Raw genomic sequence first — 15,953 nt, 5'->3', positions numbered from 1 at the left:
TTTTTTTTTCGAAAAGATTGGTTAATAATAGTTAATTTGTGAAATGATATCCAGACTATGGAATTGCACTGAGCATCCACCCGTCCACCCTCCCCCGCTTTTTCTGTCTCTCTTTTTCTGGTGTTGGTGGGCTGCCATTCCATTATTCCCACCTCCCCACATGCCACCTGACTCGCACCCAGCCAATCAGAGCTCAGGGAGGCGGGCCGCTGCGCTGTATGCCTGAATGCGCCCAGCTCACCAAAATTAAGCTGCAGTCGCTCTCTCTCCACCTCTCTCCGCCCGCATCCTCCCCGCCCTGCACTCCGGCTCTCTCTCTCTCTCTCTCTCGCTCCTCCACTCTCCATCTATTTCTCTCCCTCCCCCCCGTCCATCTGAAGGAGTCGGCCGCCTCTCCGCTTCGCTCCGCTCCTCTCGTCCCCCCGTCTGCGTGCCGTTCTGTCGTTTTGTGGTGCTGTAGCGGTGGAAGCGATGTCAGCTGTTCTGGAGGTGGAGCAGATTGCCAACTGTGGGAACGGAGAGGTGAGTGAGAGGAGATGCTCTCTCTCTCTCTCTCTCTCTCTCTCTCTTTCTCCAACATGCCTGTCAGGGAATGTTCCAGCATGCACGGATGCGTGGATGCGTGTGTGTGTTTGCGGTGCTGCTCTGACAGGGTTGACCTGTGCGCGCCCGTGTTGCTGTGCAGATTTTTTGGGGCGCGGGGCGGATGCGCGATACCGAGTGTGTGTTAGTGTGTCAGCGGGTTCACGCAGTGCAGCGTCGCTCCGGATGCTGCCGCTCGCGCGCTCGCAGGACGCTGGCATGTGCATTTCTCAGGATGTCTGTTCTCACACTTCCCATACAAGATTTTCCCTGCCGCCATCCCTCACTGCCGCTCTCGGCGGTGTAGACGCGGGCGTGGTGTGTCTGGGAGAGGGGGTGGCTGCAGTTCCTGTGTAATGCCTACTGTGTGTGTGTGTGTGTGTGTGTGTGTGTTGTGATTGATTCTCTGGAGTGTTGGGGGGGGGGGGGGGGGTGTGACGCTTTGATGCAAGGAACACACGCATGCACACATTCCCCTGCTGCGCTGCCACATCCTGACTCCTGTGTACTCTAGAAGAACCCTGGATGGGTCCATCTTAGGACCTGTTGCCATGGTTCTGGTTTAAGCTTCTTTTTTTTCGGAATCCAGCACCAGCTCTGTGTGTGTGTGTGTGTGTGTGTGTGTGTGTGTGTGTGTGTGTGTGTGTGTGTGTCAGTGGAGCAGGGAAGAGGTGAAAGGGTTACAGCTGTTGCAGTGCTGTCTGCCTCCTGCTCAGCCCCACCCTTATTTCTGTGGGATCGTGCTGCTCACCGGCTGTGTGCTACAGATCCCAGACCAGTGTCTTCTGACAGCAGACTGTGGGGTACAGACACAAAATATCCCGAGCCCTACCCTGGTGTTGGGTTTATGAAGGTTGTGGCCGTAAATGGGTGGATGTGTGTGTGTTGTCCCGGACTCCCTTCCTCACAGTCTTTGTTAGTGTAAGTGCTCCATTCTCCTACTGATCCCAAGTCAGATCTGGGACCTCCGGCCGCCTGACCTTGTGTCTTGTCACGCAGAGATGCGAGGCAAGATGGAGGCTGAGTGATGTGTGCCGTTATCCCCACTTTGCCGCATCGCTTCCTGCCTAAGGTCACGCCAGAAGATGCAGCAGCAGAATAGATGATGGGATAGCACCACTGCTGTCAGGAGGCAGGAGAAGTAAAAAGTGGACATTTGTCCCCAGTTGTCATCTTTTCTGCACAGTCCATCAGCCTACATGTGGCACAGAGAGAATTTAACTCCTGGATTTGATCACACGGTGCTGGCTGAGGCGTGTGCAGTTCGTATTGGAAGGTCCTTATTATTATTTCTGATTGGCCGCTCTTGTCACATGCTGTGTTAATAAGTAAATAGATTGTGAAGATCTTCCAGATTTGTCCTGAGTTTCTCGGGCCATTTCCCTCAGTTCCTCAGCTCCACGCAGGCAACTGAAAGATTTTCTGTAGATCTGAATGTCGCGGACGGCCTGCGGGGTTGAACAATGTGATTGACATGTGATTGACAGATCTTCTAAATAAATTCTGAGGCATATTTTGGACAGGACTTGTGAAGATCACAGTTTCTTATTTTCTTTCTTCTCGTTAGCTGAGGGTGGTTTTTCAATCTTGCGGAGTAGTGCGCTGTACAGAAACGAAATGATTATATTGGGTTCGTGTAGTTGCATGAGTCATAAGCGGATGTTGGCGATGCGAGAGAGAAAGCGCTGACGGGGCGTATTCCTGGAGAGAGAAAACTGTGTATGAACAGGAGGACAGGAAGCAAGTATGGATGGATTTGCCTGTGTTCGTTTGAGGGTAAAGCCTTATGTGGCTGGGTTTATGATGAACACCGTGATGTGCTGCTGATGTCACCTGCCTGTTCAGGGACGATCGGCCCCTCTATTGATCTTCTTGTGATGAGGCACGGGGGTTTCGGCTCAGTTAATAATAACCCAGTGGGCAGAAGTCTGTCAGTCTGCTTTACATTATTGAGCTGTTCTGCAGTCCCCTCACAATCTATATGGTAGCTCAGTTGACTACACTGCTGCTATCAAAGACAGTCATGTTACACATTACAAATTTCAGTAATTTGTATAGTGTGCATGTTGCATAGCAGCCAAAAAATAATTCAATTCAATAAAAAAAAGAAGGTTTGACGTTGGTAATATAGTCAGAATTCTGTAGAAAACATACTATATTGGGATATATCCTTTTTCTCTTGTCTGGATTTAACAATTTTTGGGGTGCTGATTTTCTTTTTTGTTGCAGACATTTGGCAAAATAATTCAAACAACATAAATTTGTATTATATTGTTAAATATTAAATTGTGACCTCATAATAATATTTTGATATGTTTACTTGTAGGAGCATGATATTGAAACCCCCCACGGCGTTCTCCATGTGACCATGAGGGGTGTCCCCAAGGGCAACCGCCCAGTCATCCTCACCTACCATGACATCGGCCTCAACCGTGAGTGCTCGTCCCATGGGATAAGGACTTTAGGGAAAGTCAAAGTGAAAGTCTAATTTTTGAAAGCATTTGCCTGACAGTTTTATATCTAGAAATGATTGATGTGTGCTTGTTTCTGCAGGCTGCATTGATTTGCACTGGTGATTAATGTCCCCACCCCCCTTGAATGAAAAAATCAATAATATCGCATCATAAGTACTTCCTTTGGTTTGGTGTACACTGTTGGGGGTTCTTACAACAAAAGCTTGAGAACCATTCAGACGTGGGAACCCCTCACTTACATGTTCAACTATTAATTTTTTGCTGAGCAACACCACGCTGATTTAAGGGGGACAAAAATTGTAATCGCTGAATGGAAATAAATATGATTAGCAAGAAATGTAGCCCTGGACAGCATCAACATATCTCCTTTTGTGTTTGTGTGCAGATAAGTCATGCTTCAACACGCTGTTCAACTTTGAGGACATGCAGGAGATCACGCACCATTTTGCCGTGGTCCATGTGGACGCCCCAGGTCAACAGGAGGCAGCGCCACCATTCCCCACAGGGTGCGTCCTCCTCAGTCATGCCCTGTTCCTTTTTCTCAAAGCGCCTTTCTTCTCAAAAATTCCATCTTTGCCAAATCTGGTCTTGAGTTCATGTCCATCACACATAACCATGATTGGAGGAGATCTTATAAAAGTCACTTCTGGGATTGGACCCAAGCTAGTTTCTGTTGTGAGAACTGAATTACCTCAATGCCCAAGCAGCCTTGTTCTCACACTGATACTGAATGCAGCATTGAATAGGTCTGGGCTAGGTGACAAAGCCACTGTGTGTGTGTGTGTGTGTGTGTGTGTGTGTGTGTGTGTGTGGGTGTGTGTGTGTGTGTGTGCGTGCATTCATATTCATTCTGTGTCTTTGACCTTATGGGGCATTTTCTCAAACCCACAGAAAAACAGATCACCTCCTTAAATCTGAGATCAGATTTGTTGGACTTTTATTTTGTTCTTTACTGCTACAATTCTCTAAATTTCTAAATATTTTACATGTAACAAATGTAAATGTATATAAAAAAATATGAGTATTGAGATATGCTTAGAACTGGCTCTAGGAACTTTCTAATTGGTTATTAGATAAAAATCATTATACAAATAATCTTCTTTTCATTTGTTTCACTCTTATTGCACAGAAATATGATGGCATGTAAATGAATGTATGAAAGTAAATATTTTTGTATGTTGTGCAGATTCCTGTACCCAACCATGGATGAGTTGGCAGAGATGCTGCCATCCGTGTTGTCTCACCTGAAGTGAGTATGAAGGCCGATTTCCTTGCGTCAATTCTTCGTCAATGGATTGAAACTGTATCGTTGCACGTCACCTTTCAAACAGACCATTTGTAACTTTCTTCTTTTACTGTGTTCACATCTCATTGGCAGGTACTTCCAAATAATTTAACTGCAGCCCATCCCTGAGGCTGCCCAGTTATATTTAGATGCTGTCCTAGAAAATAAATGAGAAGATTTTTGTCACGAGATTTGGTCCAGATATATCCATACAATTACTGGCATAAATTTGGCTCATTTGAAAGTTTCTATAATATGTTAATGTTTGAGAAGGTCAATTTTTTTCTTGTTGTTTTTGACAGGTTGAACAGTGTTATTGGGATTGGAGTGGGAGCAGGAGCCTACATCCTCTCCCGATTCGCTGTAAGTTCACCATATCTCTCCTCTTCTGTGCACTTAAACCACGAGTTCTGCCTGATCATCATCTTATTTATGCCATTTGGCAGACGCCCTTATCCAGAGCGACTTACAACGTGCTTTCATGTTACCATCAATGAAGTGATCAGTTCTAGTTCACTAGGACTCAAACCATGAATACAATCATTTTATTTCACACTGTTGTATTTTTCGTTCCATAAGTCAGACTATAAGAAAGTTAGTCTAAATATTCTCTAAAGAGGAAGGTCTTAAGCTGCTGTTTGAAAATACTCAGCGACTGTGCTATTCTGACCTCGAGGGGAAGTTCATTCCACCACCGAGGGGCCAAGACAAGAGTCTAAGATGAGTGTCTTCCTCGTACCTTCAGTGGTGGAGGGTTGAAGAGTGCAAGGTGCAGTGTTAGGTATTGCAAGGGTGCTGAGGTAGGATGGTGCTAGGATGTTTGGCTTTGTAGGCCAGCATCAGTATTTTGAACCTGATGCGTCTAGCTACTGGGAGCCAGTGGAGGGAGCGTAGCAGAGGGGTGGTGTGGGAGAATTTGGGAAGGTTGAAGACTAGTTGTCCTGCTGCAATCTGTATTAGTTGTAGAGTCCGGATGGCACTCAGAGGTAGACCTGCTAGAAGGGAGTTACAGTAATCCAGTTGTCAGATTTCTAGGGACTGAACAAGCATCTGGGATCTGGGTGGCCTGTGTTGATAGATAAGGGATACCTCTGATATTGTAGAGAAGGAATCTACATGAGCAGGAAAGTTTGGTGATTTGAGTTGAGAAGGAGAGTTGGTTGTCTATAGTTACTCCAAGGTTGTGTGCAATTGCAGAAGGAAAGAGCTGTGAGTTGTTCAGGTAGATAGCAAGAACCTGATGTGGTGAAGAATCTGCTGGAATGAATTTTAGTTTGGTTTTGGTGGGCTTGAGTTTCAGATGATGGGCTGCCATCCAAGATGAAATGTCAGTTAGACATGCAGAGATTTTGGAAGTGGCATGTACATCTGAGGGAGGACAAGGGAAGGTGAGCTGTGTGTCGTCTGCATAGCAATGGTAGGATTAACCATGTGAGGAAATGTCCTCACCAAGTGATCTCGTGTAGAGGGAGAAAAAGAGAGGACAGAGTAGCAGACGTGGATCGTTTCCAAGTCACTTGGAAAGATTGCTCATCAACGTAGGAAGCAAACCATTGCTGTGCTGAGCTCTTCAGGATAGACAGGAGAATCATGTGGTTAACTGTATCAAATGCTGCAAAGGGGTCAAGGAGAATAAGAACAGATCAGATTTTTGTTGACCTGGCTGCATGTAGCTTCTCAGAAACCGCCAGAAGGGTCGTCTCTGTAGAATGGCCTGCTCTGAAGCCAGACTGGATGGGATCTAGGAGGTTGTTCTGATTGTAGACACAGCGCTCAAGGACTTTAGAAAGAAATGACAGAAGAGACACTGGTCTGTGGTCGTTGATGTCTGCAGGATCAGCGATGGGTTTCCTGATGCTTGTCTAAAGACAGATGGTACATGACCAGATGTAATTGAACCATTAATGACATGAAAATTGAAGGGGAGAAATTTGGAGATGCTGTTTGGAGTATTGTGGGGGATTGGATCCAGTGGACAGGTGGTTGGATTGCCTGTAGATATTGTCTGAATGATTTTCAAACTTGTTCTTGGGCAGTTGGCAAGTCTTCAGAGGGTGGAGCAGGAGCAGGGGAACTGGCCAGCACTTAATGTAGGGATGGCTGCGCTCTCTTTAATGACCGTAATCAAGGCTTCTATCTCCACTTACGTGAAGGGATCATCTCCTAGCTGGCTTCTGTTTAATGCGACTTCATCCTGAACCTCTTTCTCGCTCCTGCCTCTCTATAACCATGCTGTGTGTTGCCAAGCACTGCTTCGTCGTTAGAAAGATGAGCAGACAGTCTATCTTATGGTGGATCGATCACCTTGTTTTGGTTTAATATACGATGTGTGCACCAACACAACATATCTTCCATTTGTTTCCTTGGAACAAGTTCTTGACCTGAATGCACCTTTGAGTCTTTCACCCCTCTTTTGGCTTTTCTACACTGCGAAACAGATGTTTGTACTTGCTGAGCACACTACCATGCAAGGGCTTAGGGTCATTTCCTTGTTTTTAATAGAAAACTGTGTTTGTTTGAGCTGAAATTGAGCAGAAATCCTGTTCTTATATTTTTAATGGAAATGTCATTTGATGATGGAATAGCTGCAGAAATATAGAGAGAAACTTCAGCAACTAACTTCAGGAATGCGTTGTCTGTAATTTAAACATTGAATATTATAAAAACCTCTTTAGTAATCATAGTACAGCTGAAAACAGTTTAAATTCTTATGTGTTTTAAGATTTTGAATAGTAGTGTAAACTGTAGTGTTTGGGTCACATTGCCAGGATGTGTGACAAGCTTTGCTGCTTTTGGCTACTCAGCCGCCAGGCCACAGTGCTGAAAGATTCATGCAGCATAAGGGGAGCCTGGCCAGGATTTTTCAATCAGACAAATTGGACCCGTACATCCGAACCGCGCTCCATGTCCACCGATCTACTAAGTTGGAGTGCCCTGCTTACATGACACAGCCTTTCCATCTTGCTGCTGAGCAACGCTCTTTTTGTTTGACTAAGCACATGCTGAAAGATACTGTGGTTTTCTTGCATTGTGCCCTGCAGTCTGCACTGCCACCTTCTCACGTCTTCTGTGTCTTATACAGCTGAACCATCCCTCTCTGGTTGAAGGACTGGTGCTCATTAATGTGGACCCCTGTGCTGAAGGCTGGATGGACTGGGCTGCTTCCAAAGTGAGTGAAGAGGCTGCAGATGTTTGTAGTCTTTGGAGCATGTTCATCTCTCATGAAGAATTACAAAATGGACTTCTATGGTACAGAAATTTGTCCAGAATGCTAGTGTGTGAACAAAACAAATGAAAATATTCTTCTCTGAATGCAAGCAGCAACTTGAGGTGTTAGTAAAGGAGCAAGGCCTTTTTTAGGTCAGCATCTGATCTCAGATCAGCACTTTTTTGTGAGTACGGACCTGATTGTCCAGATTTTGCTGTTGTCCTTCTAGCTCTCTGGGTGGACCAGTAATCTGGTGGATATTGTCATGGCTCACCACTTCAGCACTGTAAGTAGCTGCTGTTCCTCTCTTGTTTTTATCTTGCTAAAAAATGCACTTACTTTAAAAAGCTGACGCGTTGCCAGTTGAGTGTATAGCTCTAAACTGCGACATTGTTTTAGGAGGAACTGACCCAGAACCAGGAGCTGATCCAGACTTACCGTCTCCACATCGCCCAAGACATAAACCAGGACAATCTGACCCTATTTTGTGACTCCTACAATGGGTACCTTCAATGTTCTCAACACCATTTGTCATTCTGTGGTTGCTAAAGGTTAACTAATGCCAAGTATTTTTTTTCTACCGGACAGTTAATGGTTTTCAGTCAAAGCATTCAAACAGAAGAGCTGCATGCAGATTTATCTTGAGATCTTTGTACGGATTGATTGATCCCTTGTACACGGTGTATCTCTGACCAGCCTGTTCTGTTCACCAGACGCCGGGACTTGGGCATCGAGAGGCCAACCCTGGGCGTCAACGACAACACAGTGAACACACTAACGTGAGTGTGAGCTGGGGATGCGGTCAGGTTATCAGTGTGTTTATCCAGTCTTTACTCCTCTGTGTTGCCATACAGATGCCCGGCTATGCTGGTGGTTGGGGACACATCTCCTGCTGTCGAGCCTGTGGTGAGTTTCAGGTTTTTAAAAACCAAAAAAGCGTCTTCATGGTGTCGAAATGAACAAACAAATGTGCAGATTTAGTGAGGGATGGATCAAAAACACTATTTTAAAAAGCTATTTTTTGCAATTAACCTTTCCGCTCCATCATCCAATTGCAGGTGGAGTGCAACTCAAGGTTAGATCCAACAAAGACTACTCTGCTGAAGGTGAGGTTGCATTTTTACTTTAGAACTTAATGAGACGAACACGCCATACCAGATGTATTACATTGCTCTATGCTGCATCATGCCCATTAATGGCATCCATCCACGTCATTTCATGGTGTGCCCTGTTCCTCTTTATTTCTTTTCAACAGATGGCTGACTGCGGTGGCTTGCCCCAGGTTGTGCAGGTGAGGCTCACAATGGGGTGATGTATAATTAGGGCTGTCTGATTAATTGCATTAAAAATGTCATCTCAGACGGCCTCTTCTGTCTCATTCTGCAGCATTTACAGACAGTCCAATTCCCCTTATCGACTGTGACTCTTGACATATGATCAATAAGAAAAGTGAGAAATTAGCACTAAGCTTCAATAAAGGAATATAGACTTTTTATCATTACTTCTGTTTACTTATGCACATTAGGGGTGACATACTAATTACTGAACCGGAAGAGAAGGATCTACCCAGCACATTTATTTTTTGTTAATACAGTGAAAATTCTGACTAATAGTTCCCACAAAATATGTGCATCCGCCACAAGACATGACTTTAATGCTTTCCTGCTATGCACACAAAGGCTTAAATATGTTAAATACGTTGTCCTTGTTTTAAATTTCAGCCTGGCAAACTTGCTGAGGCCTTCAAGTACTTTGTCCAGGGCATGGGCTACAGTAAGTGAACTTTCACTCGCTTTCTTATCGTTTTTTTCTTAGTCATCAGCGGGCTGAGACTGTTTTTTTTGCCCAGCTCTATTTGTCTTCTTCTATTCCGAAGTGAGTAAACAACACTTGCCCCGCATATTAAAATTAGGGCTTTTTGTGTCAAGTTGAAAGCCCACTAGTCTCAGCCAGACCTGATTATAAAAGATCTGGAGTTCAGCCAGCGCTGGAAAATAAAGACGAGCCATTTCTCACTCTGGTCACGGACTGTATGCCTCCTAATGCTGTTTCCCGTCTTCTTTCTGCAGTGGTGCATAGCCCAAGTTGTAAGTAGGAGAGGAATGTTTGTTTTTTTTACCAAATTTAGCATGTTTTTTTCCTGTGCTTTTTGCATCCTTATCTACCATTTTGAATGGCAGATAAATGTCTGTGTAAATGTCATGAGAGTGACACAAGTGTTGAATGCCGGTGACTGGTGGGCTAGGCCTGCTGTGTTCTATCAGCAGGTCAGGCTGTGTGTTTCTCCCATCTGGCTGCTTTCTTTGACCTCGTGACATCATTTAGAATGACTGTTGTTCAGAAAAAGGCTCTGCATCTGTACCCTCTCATTGTTCTATAGATATAGATATTAAAATTTTGAATATAGAACCTCAACAACTCCAATTAACAAGAACCCCAAAAGGGCACACAGCCCCTTCCTGGTGTCTCTTCCCTGCCAGACCCCTGGCAGGTATCGGCTGTAGAAAGGTCAGCGCAGGATCAGAGACGAAAACAGCCTCCGGTCATGCTGGGCCCCTGCTGCCTCTTGCACACCAGCTTATTTCCACTTTACTTTGAGGTTCTGCAACTGGGGACCTGAGAAAATGTCATTTGTGCAAAAAACTAATCTTAAAATTTCATATATCTTGAGCTCATCAGAAAGGAGCAGCTCAGAGTGAAAATAAGATGGGAACTGATAACAGGCCTTCAGCGTTGCCTGTGTGGTGTGTGGGGTTACCTGTAGTGGGTTTCTCATGTCTGAAGTCACCTATGCTTCTTGAACCCGGACATACACATGATGTTCAAAGTGTGTTTTGTTCTGTCAGCACACAACAATTTCTCTTAATAATGACAAATAAGAGTAATATAATATAGAAAAATAAAGGACTTGATCATTAACCCTACATACTAAAAAAAACATATAAATTAGCCAATAACCAAATTGCATTATCTTAAAATATTCTTCAGCCACCTCCACAGTCATTTATGTGGTAGGTGGGGCTGTCTTTTAAAAAGCCTCTTCTCCAGTAATTCAACACTTGTACAACAGAGCCTGCTTAAGGTTTTTTTTTTATGTGAGAGTGCATGTTACATTGTTGAATTTAGGTTTTGTGGCCAGCGCAATGTGTACCATGTTCATTTCTCCCAATTCTTCAGCTTATGACTGCCCACGTCTGGATTGTTGTTGTTGTTTGTTTATAGTGGTTTTGGTGTATGAAAGATGGAGGCATGTTTCTGCTTCATTGCTGTCTTGACAGTATTGTTGAATTTCATCTGTGACTCTGTCAGGAAACAAAATGCCATATTAAAATCTGGGCCTTTTTGTTTTCTTCCCTCTTTTAAAACCCAACCTGACTACTTGCACTCATTCCACCACAACCAAACATGTTCTTGGCCACGTGTGTGCAAGGAAACTTCTGTTACTATACAAGCTTCATGTATCGACCCTGCAGCAATTTCCTTGAATAAGCGTCCAAAATCACCCCTGAATAGTATACAAATGTACAATATCATCACAGCAGACAGTGGCTCTACACTGATGAACATGATACTTCATGACAATGAATAACTTTGTTGTTGTTTTGTCCTGGTTTTGTAGTGCCGTCCGTTGGTATGACACGTTTAGGACGCTCCCGCTCCTCCTCCTCCAGCACCTCCTTGGACAACAGCCGCAACCGCAACCTGAACAGCCCCCTGGACCCCCCCACCAACGGCGCTCTGGACAACCAGAGCCGGCCACAGACCATGGAGGTGTCCTGCTAGACACAACCTGCATTTCCTCTGCCTTCAGTTCTCCTTGTCCTGCTCCCATCAGTTGTGTCCACCACTGTCTATGGGCGGGGTCTACGTAATGTGACAAAAGATGATAACGTCCTACATAAGCAAATGCCGATATTACTACATATTCACTATGACATTACGTTTCGCCATTGGTGTAAAGGGGATTATTTAAGGAAATATATTGAAAGTATATAAACGTGCACACAAAGTAAATAAGTAATTACCTTCTTCAGCCAAATGTTTGTTTTCATCTGTGTCCAATGTCCATGTGCCAGTCACTTTTTAAAAAAAATTTTTTTTTTTTTCTTTTCTTTTACTCTCCGAATTATGATGTTTCCCTTCTTCTCTAACTGTATTTCTGGAAGCAGATATACATGAAATAGCTACACTGAACCACTGCACTTTTAAAAGTCATTTTATGTTGTAGACATGCTTCAGCCGATGAAACAATTAAAATGTCAGAGTAAACTGCACAGCCGTCTTTAGCAATCTGTGACCTTGCTTGTTGTTGTCTGGTATGCGTCTAATATAATCAGTCTGGTGTGCAGTTGAGGAACAATGAATATTGTAAAGCTGCTTTGTAACAAGAAGAATACTGCTGATAACATCGGCCTTAAAGCCCAGGACGCACTGCAAGATGCTTTTCAACTTGTATATGTTCACATTTTCTTACTGATCCAGTTCATTGTTTATAGGGGATTTTAGTCAGAATGTTCAGTTCAGAATCTCGTTAATGAATCTTACTCGATCATTTTAGCCTAATAAGATGCTTATGCCGATCATTTAGGTACAGAACAGAAATGACTTCATTGTCTCACTGTCCTGCAGTGCATCATGGGCTTTTGGGTGTAAACTTCTAATGTGTTTTTACTTTACCTGACCACTGTATTTCAGAGTGACTCTGTACATGCTAGCATGTGTGAATACTCCATTCTGATTGGACAGATGTTTATCTTATTGTTGTCTTTCTGTCTGTCATTTTATTCTAACATTGTGTTTTTAAAAATGTTTTCGTCATCAGCACATCTTTGTCTATGGAATGGCGGCACATGATGGAGTGCCAAGTCGGCCCGTGTGTGTCAGACTGTGTGAGAAAATGACTGTCTGTTGATTGACTTCATTTCTACTGTACTAAATAAAGCTAGACCATGGAAGTGTTCTCTCTGTGCTTGCTTGTGACTAATTTGTCGCCTTAGTCAGGGCTGAATTGAGCCCTGGGCCAAAAGAACAAAACCTGTGGGTGTTGAGCAGGTCCCTCAACTGTACGGGGTTGCAAAGTGACTTATTCTCCTGTACTGCTCACAGGAACTGGGCATGGCCGCTCTGTTCAACTTGTTATGCTGATAACTTAGATGACGTGTGGGCAAAGGGTCCAAATGTAAGTGAGATGGTTTCTGTTTTACAGCAACATTTCCGACCAGCTGAAGCGCAGGATCTATTTTTAGAAGAGTGAAACTGCACATAAATGTTTTAACCAACCAAATGTCACCACATTTTTACCAGTAGAGCATCCATTCTTCTCAAATGCACTTAGTTTGCCAATAAAAGATCATTAAAATAGTTTTGAAGGTACATGAAAACAATAAATGACAAATTTGTTTTTATAAAAGTAGGCCAATCTAAGTCATAAGCAAAATAAAAATGTTTGAGTCCGGGGAAGCGGTACAGGAAGTGGTTGATCTTCAATCATCAAAACCGTGACATTCTGAAACCTGCACACAGAGTGAGCCAGGACAAACATACCAGATCAGTGACTGTTTCGCTGTGTATTCGCTTCATTTGTAATGGGACACTTCACACAAAGACCTTGTCATGAAGTAAGTATACAATGTTCTCTGATATATCACGCTTAATAGAACTAATGAGAATAAATATTGATGTTGTTATTATTTGACCAGCAGTAATTCTGGTGATGGTTATTTATGACATTTATAATAAATAAGATTTAAGTCAATAAATAAGATTTACAACATTACAAAAAAATATATTTTAATCAGATTGCTTTAGGTTAAGTGTGGAAAATGTCTTAAGTAAAAATTAATCCTCTTTCAAAGAGAAACTTTTCATACTGAGTGTTGCTGTCTTTGCAAATGGCCGGTTTAAAAGTGTGAAGGCCTCTCTGTGAATTCTTATTAATGAATAACTATTTTTAATATGCTATACAAAGCTGCTTATTTCACATTTCTTCAAAGCCAAATGAGATAAAAAAAAATTTCACATTGTTTCCTGAAAGCGCCTGACACAAAAGTACGAGATGACAAGCAGACATGGGTGATCTTCCCAGCAAATTGCCCAAACGATCCAGCTCTCCCAGCCTCGAGATTTCATCCAGCGTGGGTGGGTCGCATCAGAACACGTTTTCCAGAGAACAGCCACCGAAAGTATAATACGACAGTACAAGTTTTTTTGTTTACATTTCTCAGACAACGCAGGGTCCGTCTCCGTGGCCCTCTGCAACTTCCCTGGAAACGGGACGGCTGCAAACCGCATCAGCATGAGCGACAAGTTAACCGTCATGTCAGAGTGAGTGTCTCGGTGTCACAGTTATGCTGCAGAACCATGCTGTCTTCGTCTCGGCACTACTGCCGTGTCTGTATTCTGCAGCCTGGGTGACACGCTGAGGGTCAAGGTGGCATCATCAGGCACGGAGTGCTACATGCCCAGGAACATTGTCGCAAAGGTGTTAAATAGGTGAGTTATCACCCGCGGCCCGGGTTCGATTCCCGGTCAGGGAAAGTTTTAGTGGGGCAGTGGTGGCCTAGCGGTTAAGGAAGCGGCCCCGTAATCAGAAGGTTGCCGGTTCGAATCCCGATCCGCCAAGGTGCCACTGAGGTGCCACTGAGCAAACACTGCTCCCCGGGCGCCTGTCATGGCTGCCCTCTGCCCACTGGCTGCCCACTTGAGGAAGTTTCCTTCCCTCAAGCTTCATTTGCGTTGCTGTACACCCCTGTTTTTGCACAGATGGCTTTATGTGGGCATCAGCAGAGAACAGGCAGAAGAGCTCTTACAGAGTCCTCAAAACCAGACTGGTACCTTCATGATCCGTGAGAGTCAGATGAGCAAAGGTAAACCTGAACTCCCACAGAGGGCACATGGAATAATCACACCTGACAAGGAGCTGAATCAAGTCAGATGCTATTCTGATGTTTAGGCACCTATTCACTGTCCGTCCTCCAGAGACTCGGCGCAGCTTGTTCAGTCAAGCACTACCGCATCCACCGGCTCCACGATGGCAGGTTCTACTTGTTTACCTCGCACGCCTTCTCATCTCTCAGCCAGCTGGTTGATCACTACTCTGGTGAGCTGCACTCTCGTGATCACCGTCTCAAGTTTCGCGCATTACGGCGGCTTGAGAACGATTTCCGTCGAGTTCGACAGGAAACCAAAAAAACGTTTGATAGGTTTGATTACGTCGACTGCGATTCGTCTTGCAGATTCTATAGATGGGCTGTGCTGTCTGCTGAGGCAGCCTTGCTTCATCAGGGAAGCAGAGAAAACTCCTGCGGCAAGGGTGCCCCCATCGGCATGTGTGAGAAAACCCACTATCAACTGGAGAAATGTGGACAGGTGAAGCATCTCCGCACCTAAGACTCTAGAATCAGGGAGGGAGAGGATTTTGTCTGATAGGCCGGATGTTTTTTTAATATTCATACAATATTTGTTCATTCTGTCTGAACTGATGTTTTCACCGTCACACTCTTTTCAGAGCACTGACTTTTTGGTGTACAAATCACACAATATATCATAATGTACAGTACAGGCCAAATGTTTGAACACACCTGGCCGCTTTGCCTTCACTCGGCGGTCCAGCTCACCTAAAACCATCTCGATTGGGTTCAGGTTTCCACTTTTTGTTAAGTACATAACTCCACGTGTGTTCATTCATAGTTTTGATGCCTTCAGTGAGAATCTACCAACGTAAATGGTCATGAAAATAAAGAAAACACATTGAATGAGAAGGTGTGTCCAAACTTTTGGCCTGTACTGTACATTGTGTAATACAATACAGATATTCAAATCTTTATTCAAACGTTTACTAAAAGAACTATGTCTTCATTACATTTTCATTTCGTTGACATGTAATTTTGTGTGAGAACGTGAATATGATGACTGAGTTTATTCCACTTCGTCTTTGCAGCTCTGTGGTTTTCAGCAATGATACGGAGGACTGCCCTTTCAGTGAGGGACTGCGAGAGGCCATGAACTCCTACTTCTTCGCTACACAGGAGGACAGCAAGGGGCTCTCCGACATGGGACTAGAACTTATTGACTGAACACCGTTCAAATAGTCTGTTAACAAAGAAAAAATATGGCTCAGATGGTGATGGAGAGCTTCGTGGCTGAAGGTTGCTACAGGGAGGCCCCAGCAGTTCAACTAATGATGTTCTATGAACTGAAACCAGAATTTGTGTAGAAAATGAACGGATGAGTACCAAACAATGTCTGAAACAACTCATCCTCTTTACTTTTTTCATTTGTCATGTACAATATAACTAAGCACTTAAGCATCTCGGATGACTTTATTTTGTGGGTGGTGGTTGATTTATTGGCGTGGTTTCATGCCTTGACGGTACAGCGCGATCGGCACCACTCGGCGGCGCTG

General features: G+C 44.0%; 2 protein-coding genes across 5 annotated transcripts in view; both read left to right on the top strand.

The window, feature by feature from the left end:
- The window catches only part of ndrg3a (ndrg family member 3a), a 28,486-nt gene extending 15,977 nt beyond the window's left edge, over positions 1–12,509 (top strand). For 2 of the 4 annotated variants that reach the window (XM_028997904.1, XM_028997906.1), the window contains exons 4-17: positions 2,909–3,014; positions 3,442–3,562; positions 4,243–4,305; positions 4,644–4,704; positions 7,424–7,510; positions 7,779–7,835; positions 7,949–8,052; positions 8,263–8,328; positions 8,404–8,455; positions 8,608–8,655; positions 8,805–8,840; positions 9,271–9,322; positions 9,619–9,636; positions 11,169–12,509. In XM_028997904.1, coding sequence (XP_028853737.1) covers positions 2,909–3,014; positions 3,442–3,562; positions 4,243–4,305; positions 4,644–4,704; positions 7,424–7,510; positions 7,779–7,835; positions 7,949–8,052; positions 8,263–8,328; positions 8,404–8,455; positions 8,608–8,655; positions 8,805–8,840; positions 9,271–9,322; positions 9,619–9,636; positions 11,169–11,332 — 1,035 coding nt within the window. In that variant the 3' untranslated portion in view covers positions 11,333–12,509. Of the gene's footprint in view, positions 1–264; positions 523–2,908; positions 3,015–3,441; positions 3,563–4,242; positions 4,306–4,643; positions 4,705–7,423; positions 7,511–7,778; positions 7,836–7,948; positions 8,053–8,262; positions 8,329–8,403; positions 8,456–8,607; positions 8,656–8,804; positions 8,841–9,270; positions 9,323–9,618; positions 9,637–11,168 lie in introns of those variants that run through there. The other 2 variants (XM_028997907.1, XM_028997903.1) reach the window with 2 other exon arrangements.
- Positions 12,510–13,077: 568 nt separating this feature from the next.
- Positions 13,078–15,929, top strand: sla2a (Src like adaptor 2a). The gene is made up of 8 exons (XM_028998632.1): positions 13,078–13,167; positions 13,584–13,687; positions 13,774–13,873; positions 13,955–14,041; positions 14,312–14,415; positions 14,502–14,648; positions 14,785–14,917; positions 15,489–15,929. Exons 2-8 carry the CDS (start codon positions 13,618–13,620, stop codon positions 15,622–15,624), a joined length of 777 nt encoding a protein of 258 aa, XP_028854465.1. The 5' UTR covers positions 13,078–13,167; positions 13,584–13,617; the 3' UTR covers positions 15,625–15,929.
- The last annotated feature ends 24 nt before the right edge of the window (positions 15,930–15,953 follow it).

The sequence above is a fragment of the Denticeps clupeoides genome, chromosome 12 (genome assembly GCF_900700375.1).
Source record: "Denticeps clupeoides chromosome 12, fDenClu1.1, whole genome shotgun sequence".
Classification (NCBI taxonomy): Eukaryota; Metazoa; Chordata; class Actinopteri; order Clupeiformes; family Denticipitidae; genus Denticeps; species Denticeps clupeoides.
Note: the sequence above shows the minus strand (reverse complement) of the source record. Positions and strands in the feature narration are given on the sequence as shown.